Consider the following 20345-nt stretch of genomic DNA (forward strand, 5'->3'; position numbering starts at 1 on the left):
AAGTTCAGTACAAAGTGCAAGACAGCAAAATATTTACAGTATGGTCTCATTGATAAAAAGTTTAAGACTTAGCAGACTTAGGATATTGCTTAAGGGTGCATGTGGAGTAGCAAAACGATGAAGAAGAGCAAGGAATCATGACCAAAACCAGCATGACAGTGGCTTCTTCGAGTGAGAAGAAAGAAGCTTGAGACGCGATGAGCTTTGGATGCCAGTAATGTCTGAACGTTCCAGTTCTTGACCTGTGTGACGACTTCCTGAGTGGTTGCTTTCAATTACTTATTAAACAGTAGGACTAAGTTCTAAGTAGTATGTTTCACAGTAGAAAATGCTTGAAACTATTATAATATTAAGAAAAATATATATACACACATAACGTGGTCTGAAATAATGCATTTCAGTGGGTTCATAGTGGCTGTTGTTAGGTGAGGAATGGCAGAAATGAAGAAAAAGTGTATTTGCTCATTTTTCTACAATGAACATGTAACATTTTATAAAAATGGAAGTAACGTATTTAAATATTTATTGACATGCGATGACTGAGTCTTGATCTGTCTCCTTAGTCAGAAAACTTAAACTCCATGCAGCAGCAGCCAGTAACAGTTTAACTTCCTGTTTCCGTTGTTTTTTTTTTTTTCATTAGTCATCATTCCATTCGTTGGCAACCTCAATCTCGTTTATAATTTCACATTTTTAAAAAAGGACCCAAGTACATATGTAGCATATTAAGTATGTAACTGAAGCATGGTATTTTTTAGCCTTGCATTGGATTTTCAGGGGAATTCAGAAATGCTGGAGGGAAACAGTATGTTCATCTTGCTAGTGAAGTGGGAGATGCTGGCAGGGCCAGAGACAAGGTAGGTTGGACCCAAGAATTAAAGCTTCCAGTCTCAGACTCCACCCCACTGGCCCTGCGTGGGCTGGCCCATACCCCCTTATATCTTTGCACACGATCCCCGTCCTGACTGTACCCTTTCTTTCTTGGCAATTCTTCTGCATACTTCCCATCTCAGCTCAAGAGTAACTTTCTTTGGGGAAACGCTACCCAGCTTCTCCTTGGAGCTCCCAGAGAGAAATCTTGAGTCAGGCCTCTAGGCTGGCACTTGCTACATTCTCATGTCAGTACTTATTTACATGTCCCACTAATTGGTGACTTTCAGACAAAGGATTTTGTCTTTTCACCTTGGAATCTACAGCAGCTAGTATATAAAGTACAGTGGGGCCACCCAATAAATATATGATGAATGAATGAATAAAGGAATGTGAAGGATCTTTTAAGGAATAAATAGTTCAGAAAATGAGAAAGGGCTGCTGGAGCCTGTGGAGTAAAACAGCAGAATTCTAACATGAGGGTCCTTATTTAATTCTAAGTAGACCATGCTAGGGACTTTTATTTATTTGCAGAAAATGTTAGCTCTGAAAAGCACAATTTTATTATGCTTTCAAATTAACGTGAAAGTAAATCTTTAGGTCAAATGAGACAAATAATCCAGACCATTTCTTTCATTTAGCCTCACCTCACTGAAAGTGCCACAATGAGTAAAAAACCCTAATCTCTGTTTGTATAGTTTCAAAAATACAAAGTATTTTTCCCACCACAACTGACTGACTCACATTTCCTCAGGACCTAAGAGATCATGCGGTGTTGTGATGCCCCAGGAGAGCTGGTTGTTTCCATCCGTCACATTCAAAGCTTCACCCATTTTGTTTCTAACAGTGTGTAAAGGGATTTCTCATTACTCACTTAGGACATGCCTGTTTACTAGGTAGGGAGAGAGAAGTACAGGAGAAGAAATAAGAAGAAAACGAGAGATTTCAGAATGTCAGGAATCCGTCAGATCTGAAGGTTGATTTCATTTCCCCCAGAGGAAGAATATAATTAGTTAGGAATAATACCAACTCATTTGTTTATGAATGTTTATTGAGTGGGCAATTCTCTTGTAACGTGTTGTCTAATGGGGAATGTAGACAGGTAGAGGGTCTAGAGTATAATAAAGGTGTGGCCACAGAGCATGACCGCAGCATCTAGAGACCTCTAGGTTGAGATCTGAAGGACAAGGAGGAGCAGAGCTAACTGGAGACCAGAGGCTGAAGGGGGCTGCTTCAGAATTCCACAAGAGAAGTGACACCGGTCTGAATGAAGTTGTGGTAACTATGAAAACAGAGTGGACTAAATTTAAGAGAGAGATGTGATTATATTTCCAGGATTTGGCATTTTATTACATGTGAAGAAGTGAGGAAAAGGGAGGAAATGAGGATGAAAGTGACATTTTTGGTTTAACCCTAAAACACATTTACTGAGAGAAGGCAGGACTGACACATTTTGTTAGGTAACAAGTTCAATTTTGAGTGTACTAAGTGCCCTGTGCATGGGAGATAACGCAAAAGAGACATTTATGTATAGGATGGATATATGTGTGTGTGTGTGTGTACTTAATTCTATCGATTGATTGAATGACAGATATAAATTTGGAGTACAAATAATATGAGTTCCATAAAAAGGGAAACAGAGAAGTCAGAGGGGAGGAAATTGCCCAAGTACCACTTCAAGAAATTTCCCAGAACTCAGAAGATGAGGGTTTGCAGACTAAAACTACCATGTGCCCAGTTCTATGAACACAAAAAGACCCACACCAGGCTGGGTCATGGGGTCAAAAGGAGGTAGGGATTTACTGGCCTCCAGCTTTAGAAAACAAATGTCTTGAGCTGTTCTTAGATCTCTTAGTCCCTGCCCAAAATAGAAGATCTTCAGCATCTACGTGCTCCTGCCCTCTCCCCTGACTCCGCTCTGAATATTCTCTCCTGGGCCCCATCCTACCATCCTTTAGACTCTCACATGGGGTCAGACTCATCTGGATTCATTGTCCTTCTGAGTACAGGTGGGCAGGCAGGCCATAGGATTCATTATGTCTCAGGACTCACTGGGGCCATTGCAAGGAAATGCAGGATAAAATGACAGCAGGAAGTCACAGGTCCAGAGCTTGGTTCAGCCATGGACTGGTAAATGGGGACAGGTTACAACCTCCATAGCTTCACTTTCTTCATTTGCAAAGTAATAATACCAGCAGCAACAGCAACAGAGTTTAGAAATGGGGTAAAGCGAGACAACATACGTGGAAGCAACTGCCAGTGAGTTCCCAGCATTGATGAGCACGAGTATGTACATTCACCGGAAGTATGACCTCCACGACAGCTCATCCCACTGGCTTTCACTGGAACAGTGCCTGATGCGTATCTGGTGCTTAATAATGAATGAGTTAGTGTATGTTGTGGACGGGACAGAGGAATATATCATGTGATACATTCTTATCTAATGTTTTTATGCTTGATTCTATTCAAACTCTATAAATCTTCCCTTGAAATGTTCCCACCTTCCATTTGTCTTGTAAGTGACATCAGAATCCCTGCTCCATGATTGCATTCTTCGGTTTTTTTCCTATTTACCTCTTTTCAGGTACACTGGCTCTGAAATAATTACTTGCATTGTTGGCACATTCGCATTTCCATTTTCTTCTGGCTCCTCTCCACCTTCCTCCCATGGTTTTTCATGTTCCTTGTCTGGGAGTGGGTTAGCTTTGACAGGTGCGTAATGTGTGACTGTCAGACGGGTGGGAGATAAAGTCTATTGCGGTGTATATTTCTTTATCCTTTTTGGTTTCCTGTCTTTCCTTCCTTATACTAGATTGACTCACATGCACTTGTGGCCTCTTGTTGTCTGAGGTTCAGAGCCTGTAAAAATCCCCTTTGAGTTTTTTCAGCGTGCTTATTGAGTTTTATGAAAACGTGTATAGCATTCTTCTAACCACTATCTTAAATCTCTTTTTTCCCCATTTCAAGGTGCTCAGTCAGAACCCTGAAAGACCCACTGTCATTTGTCATCATATTTTGTTTCTAAGATGCCAACCTCATTCTCAAAGCAAACCCATCATTCTCCACTGGGCAGCCTTCCTCGTATTCTCATGACTCCCAGGCAGCCTGGCTAGTGGTCTCTGCCTTAAGCACCCATGATGAATGGGGTGTTAGTTATTTTTATGATGTCCATCTCAGGAATAAAACACCAAATGGGTCTTCTCCCTGCAGCTGCAATAGTCACTCATGTCACTGTGGAGGGTCTTGTCCACATGAGAAACTGAGCTTTTACACTATTTTTCTTTTTTTTTCCCCTGAGCAACTGTATATGGATTGCCAGGCAGAAGCCTTCAACTTTGACCTTTGGGAGGCTTTTTGCTGCTTTTTATGTATAGCATTAATACTTTAAGACCATTTGAATGTACAGTCACTGTCTGGGGTGGATATGATCAGTAACAGGGTTTCAAATCAAAACTGTGATCTTATCCTTTGATTCCAGTGAGGCTGGCATTTCTTTCCCCTCCTGGCACCTTCTTCCTTCCTCCCCAAAAGCACGAGAGGGCTCTGGATTTTGTATACATATGTTCTTTTATATAGCTCTTGAGTCTCCAGGTGCCTGAGGTACACAAGAATTAGCTTTGAGCAATTATGAGCCCATAAGAATGAGCATATATAGATCTGTTAAGGAGCTATTTTCTCCAATGGACCTTCTCAGGCCTTGCCTGGTTGCAAGTCCCCAAAACCTAATCAAACTGGCTTAGCCAAAGATGAATGCAAAAGGTCAGAAGGATTTGGGGTCACGTAACTGAAAAGTTCAGGTGATATTACTAATGTGAGATGCGGCTGTACCCATATCTTTAAACAATGACATCGTGAATTTTTTTATTTTTTTAGTTTTTTGTTGTTTTTTTTGTCTCCTGTCCCTACGTTCCCCTCTCTTTGCTGGTGCCTCACAAAGGCTCTTCCTAAACGGAGTCAGAGATGGTCAAGGGAAGCTCAGGCTTACGTCCTACCAGTTCAGGCATCTATCAGAAAAAGAATCCTTTTCTAGTAATTCCAGCAAAATTTCTTTTTCTTTTTTTAAAGATTTTATTTATTTATTTGACAGACAGAGATCACAAGCAGGCAGAGAGGCAGGCAGAGGGAGATGGAGAAGCAGGCTCCCCGCTGAGCAGAGAACCCGACGTGGGGCTCGCTCCCAGGACCCTGAGATCATGACCTGAGCCGAAGGCAGAGGCTTTAACCCACTGAGCCACCCAGGTGCCCCTCCAGCAAAATTTCTAAGTTAAAGGCTCTCATTATCTCAATATGGGTTTTGTTTTTCCTCTCAAACCAGGACGGTCTGTCATGCCAACATGATGCAGAGCTCTGACTGGGCAGGCCTGGGTCACAGGCACCCTTCCAGATCCAGGTGTCTCAGCACACTCCACCCCCCCGGCTCAACACATACATCACATGGCCCATGAGGAGGGAAGTGTTAGTCCCCCCCATTTAGTCCCCCTTATGTGAGCATGGGTGCTTTAAAAGAAGCTGATCAGGCCAAACAGGAGATGTCACTAGAGGTATGTAGTCTGCACTAGGGGAAAGAAAGCAAGGAAAGCTGAACAGGGGTTAAGGAAAGACAAATATTCAAGAGGAGTTGAGGAAATTAAGGAAAGCTTCATAAAGAAGTGATAGGGACTCATTTGTGGTCATCTGTCCCAGTGGCAACAGGGAATAATACAGAAGCCTTCAGTGAAGAGAGATGAGCTGAATCTGAGGATGATCAGGAATGCGCCAAAGCTGCCAAAGGAGATATCTGGTCCTCCATCCTGTGACAACAGCCCAGGTGAAGACAGGATGTCCCATGTAAATTACTGCCACTGCAGGGGCCCATGGCAGAGGAAGCAGGACTCCGGAGCTTGCGTACCCCATGCCGCTGAGTTGGGACTTGCTACCAAAGCCCACAGAAAGCTTTAGAAAGGCTTTAAAATGAAAATCATGTGGGCTGGGTAACGATTAAGAAAGATCATCCTGGAGCTGGTAGGAAGGATGAGCCAGGTAAATATGAAGATGGAGAGAGGGACTGAGAAATCACTTAGATATTTCCAGCTGTCCCAGTGAGGAAGGATGAGAACTGAGCTAGGGTAAAAAGGGGGAATGGGGACCAGGCCTGATTCAGGAGCTGCTTTACGGGAGAGAGAAGTAGTGACTGATGGAGCTCAGAGAAGAAGACTTGCTGGCTTTTGGTTTCGGTGACCAGGGGGATGACTGACCAGGAAAGAAAATCTAGGAAGAGGAGTTATTTGAAAAGAAGAAAATTCATTCCAGGCGGGGCATGGTGACCTGGTCTTCTAGTAGCTTGTGGTAATATCTAGTTGGCAGCTAAAAACAAGTCTGGATCTCAGGAAAGATGTTTGGGCCCATCTGGATTGGAAATGACAGAGTTGATGCCTGACAGCGTGTGCAACGTGGGGATGCAAGACTACTGAGCAGTCAAGAACATCCAGAAGCGTGGATGGGAGAAAGCTGAGACGCTGGGGCAGCTTTCCTCCAGTGCAGACAAAGGAGGAAGCCGCAATGAAGGACAGAGAGACTGTCCTGAGGGGCAGGAGGAAAACCATGAGACCTCAACCCCCTCTGGCATTCCCAGATGCTCAGATATCTTACAGTTAGGTGAAAGCTCATGGTACACTTCAGAATCACTAAGGCTGAGTCTGGTTTGCAAGAAAACTGGAAAAAGTACAGAAAGCATTGACTAATTGCTGTAATTTTCTGTGCCATCAAAACTTCCCAGAACCACGCAGGAGTTTTCTAGGCAGCACTGTGTTCCTGGGGGAGGGACCGTGAAGACTTCCATCAAAGTTGTTCTTATAGAATTGGTTGCACTAGGCTCATTTTCTCTCCTCATCTTTTCATGGATCAGACAAATTATTTTCATTTTGGTTTTGGTTTCACTCCTTTTATTGTTTATTTCTCATTATAAAAGTAATATGTGGTCATTATAAAAAAGGGTCAAATAGAAAGTAATATCTCCTCAATCCCGCTGCTCAGAGGTAACCATTATTAACAAGTTGGTGCCTTGTTTCAAATCTTCTTATATAAAGTATAATACAGATAATATTTTGTGTTATAAAAATGGGATAATACCATGCATAGAGTTCAGCAGCTAGCTCTTTTATTCATCATGGACATCTCCCATGCTGGTATAATATAGAACTACTTCATTCTTTTTAATGGCTGCATAAAAGTACATGGTATGGCTATACCACCATTTATTTAACCATTTCCCAGTGTGCATTTTGATGATTTACTCTCCTTTATTATTGTGAATAACGTATGAAGTCTCGTTGCACACAACCTTTTCCCTTAAGCACAGCAGCAAAACCCCAACAGCCATGGAAGGTAACGCTCAGAGGTTCCAAAGAGAGATCTCTAGGAGCAGAATTGCTAGGTCAAGTATGTCAGTATTTAAATTTTTGATGGAAGCAGCCAAATTGCACTCCATGAAGGATGAATAAAAAATACTGAAACACTGAATAAATATTCATGTTTAATTTTCTTTTGAAGTAATGTGTTTAATGCATACTTTTGGCTTTTAACATTTCAACTCCCATGAGTCTCAGTAGTTTTCCGTATTTGCTGATACCTAAAATCTGAGCAGAAGGTGGGATGCAAAGAGTAAAGTGAGCCATAGATGGGGTCCTCTGAAGGCTGGGTCTGGCTTCAGTGGAGTGAGGTGATGGCTTTCAGGACCCAGGTTCCTGCCTTCTGTAAGCCCCCATGTGCCTGGACAGGACATCTTGAAAGAAGCCCAGTGGGAAGGAGGGGATAGGAGGCAGAATTGACTGAATGACCACACTGGGCCGGGATGAGTGTGATCCTGGGGTTGACACTCGTGATCCAGTGGGGAAGGCAGACCATAAACAAAGAGAGGAGGGTATCATGTGTTACGGGTATGATACACGCCATGAAGAATAATGAAGCGAGTATAGGGGAGAGTGGCAGGTGGCAGGAGGCTGTTTAACCTGTAGTATCAGGCATGGCCTCTCTGAGGATTATCATTTGTACAGAGACCTGAATGAATGGATGCATGAACTGTGCTCAAGGTCTCAGGGGAGCATATTCTGTGCAGAGGGAATTCTAGTTAAACAGAGCTGAGTGGAGAATGGGAGGAGGCGTGGCTTCAGCACTATATCATGGCCGGAGGTACTGAGCAGGGACAGTGTGATGCCACATGTGTGTTAGAGCCCTCCAGAGAAACAGAACCTGTAGGATATGTGTACATGTGCGTGAAATACATTTTATAGAGAGACAGACTATATAGAAAATATGTATGTTATAATATATATAATTTATGTATTGTGTAATATAAAATCTGTTATTATAAGTAAATACTTTTTTTTAATATTTTATTTATTTGACAGAGAGAAATCACAACTAGGCAGAGAGGCAGGCAGAGAGAGAGGAGGAAGCAGGCTCCCTGCGGAGCAGAGAGCCCCATGTGGGGCTTGATCCCAGGACCCTGGGACCATGACCTGAGCCAAAGGCAGAGGCTTTAACCCACTGAGCCACCCAGGCACCCATAAGTAAATACTTTATATATAAAAAGAGATTTCTTATGAGGCATTGGCTCACATGTTTATGGAGGTTGAAAAGTCCCCAGGTCTGTAGCGCGCAAGCCAGACATCCAGAGACAGCTGGTGATGTAAGTTCCAGTCCGAGGGCAGAAGACTGATGTCCCAGCTCAACCAGTCAGGCATGCAACGTTCCTTCTTAGCCAGCCTTTTGTTCTGCTCAGACCTTCAGCGGATCATACGATGCCTACTCCCATTGGATAGGGCAGTCTGCTTTCTTCAGTCTACCATTTAAATTTAATCTAATCTAATCTAAACACCCAGAGTAATGTTTGACCAAACGCCTGGTCCCCCCGTGGCCCAGTCCAGTGGGCACATAAAGTTAGCTACCACAGTGTCTGTGGCGTAGGCAGGAGACCAGCTCATCTGGGGCTGAGCTGCATGGTATGGTGGCTGGTGGTTCGTGGGCCATTGTTGAGAACTCAAAATGCGGTCAGTGGCAGATGTTAGAGTGACACTGAATATGTTGGGTGAAATAAAAATGTTATTACAGTCCATTTCACTACGCTTTTTTACTTTTTAAATGTTGTTACTAGGAAATTTTACATGACACAAGCTGCTCCTTTTCTATTTCTGTTGGCTAGAGCCGGTCTCCAGGGCCTCATAGATGTGACAAGGAGTTTACAGTTCATTCTGAGTATCTTGGGAGGTGATCGGAGGATTTCAAGATTGGGAATCACTTGTTCTAACTTAGATTTGAAATAATTATTCTGCTGCTATGGGAGAATGAGCTGCAGAGGACAGGAGTGGGAACAGCAAATCAGGAAGGAGCCTCTTGTGGGGGAGGACAAGGAAGTGGAGGCATTGGGCTCTGCAGAGGCAGCAGAGGGGAGGGAAGAGGGCAGCCCTGGGATGTACGCAGAGAAGAAACAACAAGCTTTGCTAATGGGCTGTATAGGGGTAGGGAGAAAAGACACATACCAGGATGACTCCTAGTGTTGGGGTCTGAGCACAGTGAGTGAATGATGGTGCCACTTACTGGGATGTGAAATGCTGGGAGGATGTTAACTAAATGCCGCGAAGCGTATTGAGAGTAGGAAGGAAAAAAGCAATGGGGGAGAATACAAGAGAGAATTCAGGCTTTAGAAGGGTTCAATCAACGGGATGAAAAGAGTCTGTCGAAAAGCAGTAAAGCAGAGATGGTGATAGGCTTGTGGGTGGCTGAGTAGAAAGCCAGGGAGCAAGGATGAAGGGGCAGTGAGGCAGGTCTGATGGTGTAGGGGGAGTGGGAGCCCAGTCAGGCCAGAAAAGAGTGAAAGATGGGGAGGTTGGATCCACATACCAGCCCCTCTCTCCAAACTCCTGGAATAATCTCTCCCCACCATCATATATCCATATGCACACACACAGATAAATCAGCTATAATGGTGCTCTTATAGAAAGGGGAAAATTGATATATTTGAACATATTAAAATTTAAAATCACAGTACAATGAAATATACTATAGATAAATTTCAAATAGTGAAAGGCTAGAAATTGTAATTTATATAGCAGACGAAGAAAGGATTAATATCCAGAATACTCGAAGGGTTCCTAATACATCAGTAAGAAAAACAGGCAGAGGATTTAATTAGGCTATTTTCAAACAAAGAAATGCACATGACCCATATGAAAAGACTCTAAGTGTCTGGCAAAAGTGAAAATGATTGAGGCTTTGAGTCAGTAGGGTATGAGGCATGCAGAAAGAGTTAGCTTCATGCACTCCTGGCTGGGAGCATAAATTTGTAGCTCCTTGTGGAAGACAGCCGGACTGTGTCTAGCAATACAGCAAATGAGCAGACTCTTAATCCAGCAAAAACATTCGTATGTATTTTTCCTGTAAGGATACTGGTCCCTCTGTGCAAAGAAACAAGTAGAAGAAAGTACGTTACAGCACACGTTGCTATCTAAATAGCTCAAACTTGCAAACAATCGAAATGTTCATCAGTAGGACGGTGGGGAAATAAATTACAGTGCATTTTTTGCCTACTCATATGTGGCACTTTCAAAAGATCTATAAACACTGATAGGAAAAAGAGCTTTCAAAGTATAGATATGTAAAAAGAAATTACCATATATGATTCATTTAGCTAGCCAACACCTGTGTTTGTATATGTGTAGATAATATTTGTGAGTACCTAGAAAGATATCTGGAAGAATAACCACCAAATTGCCACCAGCAGTTAGCTCTGGAAGAGGAATGAGGTCTCAGGCTTTGGGGAGTGGGAACTGGGACGTGTTCTCTTTGTCAGGAACCATCCCCAAGCTTTACTGTTAAAATGACATAATAAATTGTGGAGGCAGGACTGGGTACGTCCAGGTCTGGGCTATTTCTCTACTCCTCCATCCACGGTCCTTGGCCTTTCTGACGAAGGTGATGTGAAGGTGAGGGTCCGTGGCCGGCATACACAGGGAAATGGTGCTGTGCTCCCGGGCAGAAGAACATGCTGTCCTTATATCGCTGTGCTCAGGTTACCCCATTCTGCCGGGGCCAGCTCTGCCAGCAGGTCCCACGAAGGCTCAGCTGCAGCCAAGAGAGCTCAGAGGCTCTTCAGGTCACCTCTGTGGCCCAGCTGCATGGAAATTAATTAGAAGCAGACCACGTCCCCCGTGGCTCGGGTCTCAGGGATGCTGAAGTCATTAGCAGCTGAGTTTGGCTCCGGCTTCCATCTGTGTCTTCTGAAAAATGTGTTGGGGCAGGAAGAGGCGGGCAGGCTGAGTTGGTGGCTGAGGACGCTACACGTTTAATTCCCAGATAGTTTGTCAGAGTCATTGGGGCGCAGTGACCCCCAGAGACAGGGGTGTTTTTCATCAAGTCAGAGGTGGCAGCAGTGTGCTGATTCCCCTGACCACTGCAAGGAAATTCCCTTTGCTCTAATGTGTGTGTCCTCCCTGGAGCACAGGGGGTGGTGACCATAGCAACAAATCAGCCAAATATTACTTTGTTTCCTTTGCCTTTTGTGAAGCCTCCCTTGCCACAAACAACTCGTGTTACCGTTTCAATTATAACTAGCTCTTTTCCTTCTTTTTCTCTTTTTCAACTCGTCTAGGATCAAAGAAAGAAGTACAGAAAGATCAAGATGTTAACAAACCTGCTGTTTCATCTCCTAAGAGAGCCGTGACTTCAGCCACCAAGCTTCATTCACCAGGTATTTAAGAAATGTGATCGGTGCCATCTGGGGAGAAGGCTTGGACTTGTAATTTCTTTGGTTCACGTGTCATTAATAGAGCAGCGCCAGTCCATGACATGTGTGTGATGGGTTCCAGAGCTTGACGTAACTGCACTGGTATGTTCTGACTCGAGATGAAATGAACCAGCTGTTGGCATCATCATCTGGTTCATGTTGGAAAAAAAAAAAAAAAAAGAAAAAAGAAAAGAAATATTACCGTGCTACTTTTAAGTGGTAGAATCTTCTCGTGTAGGAGTATCTGCTATTCCGACAGCATGTAGAAATAGTTTATAATCGAAAAACAGACTTTGAAGATCTAACCTCCAGAGATAATCATATTTTCTAAAAAGAAGAAAAATTGAGAAACAACAGATATCAAATACTTGCGATTTCATCAACGAGGAAATCATTTATTTACCTTTAGATATGAATAAACTAGGTAACATCATTTGAGAGTTGAAGATCATTCATATCACGAAAATTCATATCGTGAGGCATTAACCCCTTTGTAGAACAGAATGCAGTCTAACATCAGAATGTGTTCTGTAAGCACAAAAATTGTAGCAATAATAGCAGCTACTGTTTGAGTTCTTACTGTAGCCCAGGACACTGGGCACTGTTCTAAGCTCTTTAAGTGTTTTAATTTATTCAGTGCCTGTAAGGCCTGGGACAGGCATGATTATTGCCTCTCCCTTGACATGCAAGGAAATGGAGGTGCAGAGATTTTCATTAATTTGCCCAAAGTCACAGAAAATAAATAGTAGAGACTCAGTTAGATCCCAGCCACTCTGAATCCCACAGCTGCATTCTTAGTCACTACTCTATTAACCAGAAAGCTTGGAGAATAGAGAACTAGCTAATATTTCTGGTTAATTGAAAATGTACAGGAAAGAAGCCAAGCCCCACATGAGAGGGTCAGGAGACAAAACTGTGTGCCTAAATAGGGCCAGAGGTCGGCGGAGAGGAGGACCGTGTATACATCTGGAATTTCCAAAGGGCCAACCCTCACTGAATGAATTAGGAAGAAAAAGAAAATTCACCCGTAAGACGAGCCTAGCCTCTTGTATCTTTGGCTCTGAGAGAAGTTAGGGAAGAGAGACAAATTCTCCATTAGGGATTCCTCACCCCCAATCCGCCCTGCCTCAACTTAAGAGCCAGAATCCATGCTGCCGCTGTGGTCTGAAAATTCAGTTTAACACACTGTAGCACTTGTGTGCACACAGCAGAATAAAATGTAACATCATTACACACTCAAGGAAATAAGCCACTGAGTAAGGTCCTTCAGTTCTGGGGGAAGAGAGTAAAGGTATTGGGTAATTTTTAACATTGTTAAGTCAAACTATATGTGCTAACATTTCTAGGATAATCAATAAAAGAGAGCATGTAGTTCTGAACCAGTAGGGGGGAAGGTTAGAATGAGGGGTAAAAAATATTTCAGTCAATGGGGCGCCTGGGTGGCTCAGTGGGTTAAAGCCTCTGCCTTTGGCTCAGGTCATGATCTCAGGGTCCTGGGATCGAGCCCCACATCGGGCTCTCTGCTCCGCGGGGAGCCTGCTTCCTCCTCTCTCTCTGCCTAGTTGTGATTTCTCTCTGTCAAATAAATAAAATATTAAAAAAAAAATTTCAGTCAATGAAAGTGAAGGCAAAAAGGGGAGAAAGGAAAAAGAAAAAAAAAAGGATAGAAGGAAAGGAGGGAGAGGGGAGAAGTTGAAAGAATAGAATAAGACCTTAGAAATGAGTTTAGAGAGGTCATAATGAAGGTCCATGAACTACATTCTCTAGGCTAAATCAAAGATTTAGATTACCAGCCTGGATTCACTTATTGAACAGTCAAAAAGTATTTATTAAATGCATGGTATATGCTATGAAATCTAGCTTTAGGCTGCCTACAAAGTACACACCTAAAATAGAAGAATATTGAAAGGTTAAACATGAAAGATATTTATACCAAGTAAATATTGAACAAGGGGAAGTGTGCAGTGTTACAGTTTCAAAGAATATTTCTTGTGGTATAATTAATAAACCGCACATTTGTAAAGCATGCAATTTGATACATTCTCACACGAATACACATAGACCATCACCACAATCCAGATAGCAAACATATCTGTCATCTCAGAACGTATCCTTGTGCCCTTATGTAATCCCACCCTCTCATCCCTCTGCACCCCCCAAAGGGAGGTGCATTCTATCTCTATACGTTAGTTTACATTTTCTAAAATTTCCTATAAGTGGAATCATGTAGTACGTGCTCTGCTTTTCTCTGGCTTCCTTTATTTAGCATGATTACTTGGAGTAGGCCATTCCTTTTTATTGGTGAATAAAATTTCAGTGTGCAGATACCACAATTTATCCATTGACCCATCAGGGCACCTTTGGGTTTCTACCCCAAGGATTTGGCTATTGTAAATAAAGCTGCTCTGCATGTTTGTACAAGTCTTGATCGGGACATCTGCTTTCGCTTCTCTAGGTAAACCTCTAGGAAAGGAATGCCCAAGTCATTTGGCAGTTATTTGTTTAAACGTTTAAAAATGTTAAAAGGTTTTCCAAACTGTTTTCCAAGGTGGTTATACCATTTTATACCCCAACAGTAGTGTGTGGGAGATCTAGGTCCTCCACATTTTTGCCAGTATTTGGTTTGGCCAAATTAATTAAAGGCATCGTAAGAGGTATGAAGTGGTATTGCCTGTGGTTTTAACCAGCATTTTCCTAATAACTAATGGTCTTATGATGTTGAACATCTTTTTATGTTTATTTGACATCTGTATATGTTCTTGGATAAAATATCTATTCAAGGGACACCTGGGTGACTCAGTCAGTTAAGCGTCTACTTAATTGACTTCAGCTCAGTGTTGTGAGATTGAGCCCTGCTTCAGACTGTGCTGGGCAAGGATCCTGCTTAGGATTCTCCTCTCTCCCTCTCCCTCCAGCCCCTCCCCTCCTGCTCTCTTAAAAAATATATATCTATTCAAGTATTTTGCATTTTTACTTGGGCTGTTTTCCCATCGTGTTGAATTTTGAGTTTTTATGTGTTTTGGATACAAATTTTTTCAGCTACATGATTTGCAATCTCGCCCCACAATCTGTGGCTTGTTTTGCATTCTCCCAGCCGTGCTTTTGAGGAGTACACATTCTTAAGTTTCCTGAAGTCCAATTGATTTTTTTTTCTTTTATAGACCATATTTTCGAAGTTACCTAAAAAATCTTTGTGTCACCCTAGATCACAAAGATTTTCTTCAACATTTCTTTCTGAAAGATTTAGAGTTGGGGCACCCAGGTGGCTCAGTTGGTTAAGCATCTGCCTTCGGCTCAGGTCACGATCTCATGGTCCTGGGATTGAGCTCCACATTGGGCTCCTGATTTCTTTTACTGGGCTTCAACTGGGTTTAGCTAGCTGATATCATTAGTTCAAAATCTTTCTTCTTTTCTAATACATTTTTTAAGAAAATTTTGGTACATTTAGTACCAAAAAATTTCCCTTTATTCACTGCTTTAGCTATAGTCCACAAACTTTGATATGTTGGATTCCATCTTCATTGGATTCAAACTGTTTTCAAATTTTCTTTTATGATTTCTTCTTTGCTCAAGATTATTTCGAATTGTGTTTGCAGATATCTGGGACTTGGCAGAGACCTTTCTGATTTTATTTCTAATTTAATTCCACTGTTGTTAGAGGACATACTTTGGAGGACTTGAATCCTTTTAAATTTATTGAGACATGTTTTATGAGTCACAACAAAGTCTGTCTTGGTAAATGATTCATACACACTTAAGAAAAATGTCTATTCTGCTGTATCTGTGTGAAGTGTTCTACAGATGCCATAGGTCAAGTTGGCTGATGGCATAGTTCAAGTATTCTATATCCTTACTGATTTTCTGTCTTCAGGTTCTATTCATAACTGAAAAAAGCTGTTGAAATCTCCGAGTGTAATTGTGGGCTTGTCTGTTTCTCGTTTCAATTCTATCATTATCTGCCTCCTGTGCTCTGAAGCTCTGCTACTAGGTACATAGCATTTAGGATTGCTTATCATTTTGATGAATTGTCCTCTTTATCATTAGGAAATGACACTCTTTATTCCTGGTAATATTGTTTTCCCTGGAATCTACTTTATTCTGTATTAGTTGTGCACTCCAGTTTTCCATTAGTTCAGCTTGGCGTACCTCCTTCCATGCTTCTCCTTTTCATCTGTTTGTTTCTTTATATTTAGGGTGGTTTCTTACAGCATGTAAATGGCTCTTTTTTCTCCCATCTGAAAGCTCTGCCTTTGATGTACATATCATGCTATTGATTTGACTGGGATGAAGTCCACCACCTTCCTATTATTTTCTATCCAATTCACATGTTCTTTTTTCTTTTTTTCCTTATTTTACTGCCTTCTTTCATATTAACTGAATATTTATTATTCCATTTGTTCCCTTTATTGATGTATTAGCTCTCTGTATCTTATTGGGTTATTTTAATAGTTGCTTTAGGCTTCATAGTTTCTATCTTTAACTTTTCACATTCTGGCTTGAAGTGATATTGTATCACTTCACATATAGTACAGTTGACTCTTGAACAACATAGGCTTAAACTGAATGGGTCCACTTACATGCTGATTTTTTTTCCTCAGTAAATACAGTACAGTACTGTAAATGTATTTTCTCCTTCTTATGATTTTCTTACTCTCATTTTCTTTCCTCTACCTTGCTTAATTGTAAGATTATAGTATCTACTACATATAACATACAAAATATGTGTTAATCAATCAATATGTATTAATCAATGTCATCGGTTAGGGTTCTAGTCAACAGTAGGCTATTAGTAGTTCCGTTTTGGGGGAATCACCAGAAGTTATATATGGATTTTCAACTGCATGTGGGATCGTTACCCCTAATCCCCATGTTGTTCAAGGGTCAACTGTAAGAATCTTCTAACTGTATGCTTCCATCTCTCTCCTGGCATTCGTGCTGCTACCAAACCCTTTCCTTCCACATGCACCATAAACCTATACTACATTGTTGGTTATCAGTGCTGTTTTCTTTCAAGGAGATTTAAATAAGAAAAATGTCTTTTACCAATATCCTTGATGAACATGGATGCAAAATTCTCAACAAGATACTAGCTAATTGGATCCAACAGTACATTAAAAAGATTATTCACCACGACCAAGTGGGATTTACTCCTGGGCTGCAGGGGTAATTCAACATCCACAAATCAATCAACATGATACACTGTATTAATAGAAGAAAGGATAAGAACCAGATGATCCTCTCAATAGAGGCAGAAAAAGCATTTGAGAAAATACAGCATCCTTAACATAATAAAACCCTCAACAAAGCTGGGGTGGAGGGAATATACCTCAACATAATAAAGATCATATGCAAAAGACCCTCAGCTAATATCATCCTCAGTGTAGAAAAACTGAGTGTTTTTCCTCTAAGGTCAAGAACATGACAGCGATATCCATTCTTTTTTTTTTTTTTAAGTTATCTTTTTATCTTTTTTTAACATCTTAATTTTATTTTTTTTCAGTGTTCCAAGATTCATTGTTTATGCATCACACCCAGTGCTCCATGCAATATGTGCCCTCCTTAATACCCACCACCAGGCTCACCCAACTTCCTACCCCTCTCCCTTCCAAAACCCTCAGTTTGTTTCTCAGAGTCTATAGTCTCTTATGGTCATCTCCCCCTCTGATTTCTTCCAATTCATTTTTCCTTTCCTTATCCTAATGTCCTCCATGTTATTCCTTATGCTCTACAAGTAAGTGAAACCATATGATGTCCATTCTTACCACTGCTGTTCAGCATAATACTGGAAGTCTTAGTCTCAGCCATCAGACAACAAAAAGAAATAAAAGACATCCAAATTGGCAAAGAAAAAGTCAAACTTTCAGTCTTCACAGATGATATGATACTCTATGTAGAAAACCCAAAAGGCTCCTCTAAAAAATTGCTAGAACTGATATAACAATCCAGCAAAGTCGCAGCATATACAATCAAAGCACAGAAGTCTGTTGCATTTCTTTACACCAATAATGAATCAACAAAAAGTGAAATTGAGGAATCAATTCCATTTACAATTATACCAAAAACCATAAGATACCTAGGAATAAACCGAACCAAAGAAGTAAAAGATCTATACTCTAAAAACTACAGAACATTTATGAAAGAATTGAGGAAGACACAAAGAAATGGAAGAACATCCCATGCTCATGGATTGAAAGAAAAAATATTGTTGGGGCACTTGGATAGCTCAGTGGGTTAAAGCCTCTACCTTTGGCTCAGGTCATGATCCCAGAGTCTTGGGATCAAGCCCCACTCAGCAGGGAGCCTGCTTCCTCCTCTTTCTCTCTCTGCCTCCCTCTCTGCCTACTTGTGATCTCTATCTGTCAAAAAAAAAAAAAAAAAAAAACTTAAAAAGATTATTAAAATGTCTATACTACCTGAAGAAGTCTACACAATCACTGCAATCCTTATCAAATAACACCAGCATTTTTTCACAGAGCTGGAACAAACAATTCTAAAGTTTTTACAGAACCAGAAAAGATCCCAAATAGCCAAAGTAGTGTTGAAAAAGAAAACCAGACCTGGAGGCATCATCACGATCCCTGACTTTAAGCTTTATTACAAAGCTGTAATCATCAAGACAGTATGCTACTGACACAAAAACAGACACATAGATCAGTGGAACAGAGTAAAGAGCCCAGAAATGGACCTTCAACTCTATGGTCAACTATTCTTCAACAAAGCAGGAAACATCCCAGGGAAAAAAAGAGAGTCCCTTCAACAAATGATGTTGGAAAAACTGGACAGCAGCATGCAGAAGAATGAAACTGGACCACTTTCTTACACCATACACAAAAATAAATTCAAAATGGATGAAAGAGCTAAATGTGAGACAGGATTCCATCAAAATCCTATAGGAGAACATAGGCAGCAACCTCTCTGATCTCAGTCACAGCAACTTCTTACTAGACACATCTCTGGAGGCAAAGGAAAGGAAAGCAGAAATTAATTTTTGGGACTTCGTCAAGATAAAGAGCTTCTGCACAGCAAAGGAAATAATCAACAAAACTAAAAGGCAACTTACCAAATGGGAGAAGATATTTGCAAATGACACATCAGACAAAAGGCTAATATCCAAAATCTATAAAGAACTCATCAAACTCAACACCCAAAACCCAAAAAATTCAGTCAAGAAAGAGGTAGAAGATATGAACATTTTCCCAAAGAAGACATACAAATGGCTAAGAGACACCCGAAAAAATGCTCGACATCACTCATCAGCAGGGAAATACAAATCAAAACCACAATGAGATACCACCTCACACTGGTCAGAATGGCTAAAATTAACAACTCAGAAAATAAGAGATATTGGTGAGGATGTGGAGAAAGGGGAACCCTCTTACACTGTTGGTGGGAATGCAAACTGGTGCAGCCACTCTGGAAAACAGTATGGGGTTTCCTCAAAAAGTTAAAAGTAGAGTTACCCTATGCCCCAGCAATTGCACTGTTATTTATCCAAAGGATACAAAAATAGTGATTCAAAGAGGCACTTGCTTCCCAATGTTTATAGCAACAATTACCCCAATAGCTAAAATATGGTAATAGCCCAGATGTCCATTGACAGATGAATGGATAAAGAAGATATGGTGGTATATATATATGATGGAATACTACTCAGCCAACAAAAAGAATGGAATCTTGTTATTTGCAATGACACAGGTAGAACTAGCATGTACAATGCTAAGTGAAATAAGTCAGAGAAAGACAAATACCATATAATTTCACTCATATGCAGAATTTAAGAAACAAAACATGAATATAGGGGAAGGGAAGGAAAAATAAAATAAGATAAAAAAGGGATGGGGAAACCATAAGAGACGCTTAAAAAAAAATCTTATTTATTTGTATGGGAGAGAGAGCACGAGCGTGAGTGGGGGGGAGGGGCAGAGGGAGTGGGAGAGGAACAAGCAGACTCCCCAGTCAGTGGGGAACCCAACTCGGGGCTTGATCCCAGGACCCTGAGATCATGACCTGAGCTGAAGCTTAACTGACGGAAGATGCAGGCTCCCCAGAGACTCTTAATTATGGGGAACAAACTGAGGGTTTCTGGGGGGGGTGAGAGGATGGGGTAACTGGTGATAGGCATTAAGAAGGGCATTTGAAGTAATGAGAACTGGGTATTATGTGCAACTAATGAATCATGAAATTCTACCTCTGAAACTAATACACTCTATATGTTAACTAACTTGAATTTAAATAAAATAAAAGAATCATAACTAAATTTCAAAAGAACAAAAAATTGTATCTAACCAGTAACTAATAAACCATTGCTGTTTAAAAAAAGAAAAAATAGCTAGTTATCAAGCTAAAAAGAGACTTAATATTTATTATAAACAGAAATAGTAGAGATTATTTAACTGTGGTACACTACTTGTAGAAATTAATAGCTGAAATATTTTTTAAAATATTCCAGCAAAAAAAGTTTTAAAAATTTGTTAAGCAACACTTAGATTAAGTTAAAAGCAAATAAAAAATATCAGAATATCCAGAAAAAAACAAAAAATGAAATTGGACATAGTTAAATAAAGTTTAAATTTTAAATATGAAAAGAGAAAACAATAACAAAAAAGTATCTCAAAGGGAAACAGATTTAACATACATATTAAATTGTATTACTAATTTATTTTACTTACTAATTTAAGTAAGATTTGTTTTATTTAATAAGTTTTCATCTGGGGAA

The 20345-nt window shown here is 40.7% G+C and overlaps 1 protein-coding gene across 2 annotated transcripts in view; it reads left to right on the forward strand.

The window, feature by feature from the left end:
- MTUS2 (microtubule associated scaffold protein 2) overlaps window positions 1-20345 on the forward strand; it is a 610477-nt gene that overhangs the window by 440994 nt on the left and 149138 nt on the right. For both annotated transcript variants that reach the window (XM_045978371.1, XM_045978372.1), the window contains one exon: window positions 11495-11593. In XM_045978371.1, the coding sequence (XP_045834327.1) occupies window positions 11495-11593 (99 nt within the window). The remainder of the gene's footprint in view (window positions 1-11494; window positions 11594-20345) is intronic.

The sequence above is a fragment of the Meles meles genome, chromosome 14, assembly GCF_922984935.1.
Source record: "Meles meles chromosome 14, mMelMel3.1 paternal haplotype, whole genome shotgun sequence".
In the NCBI taxonomy this organism is placed as follows: domain Eukaryota; kingdom Metazoa; phylum Chordata; class Mammalia; order Carnivora; family Mustelidae; genus Meles; species Meles meles.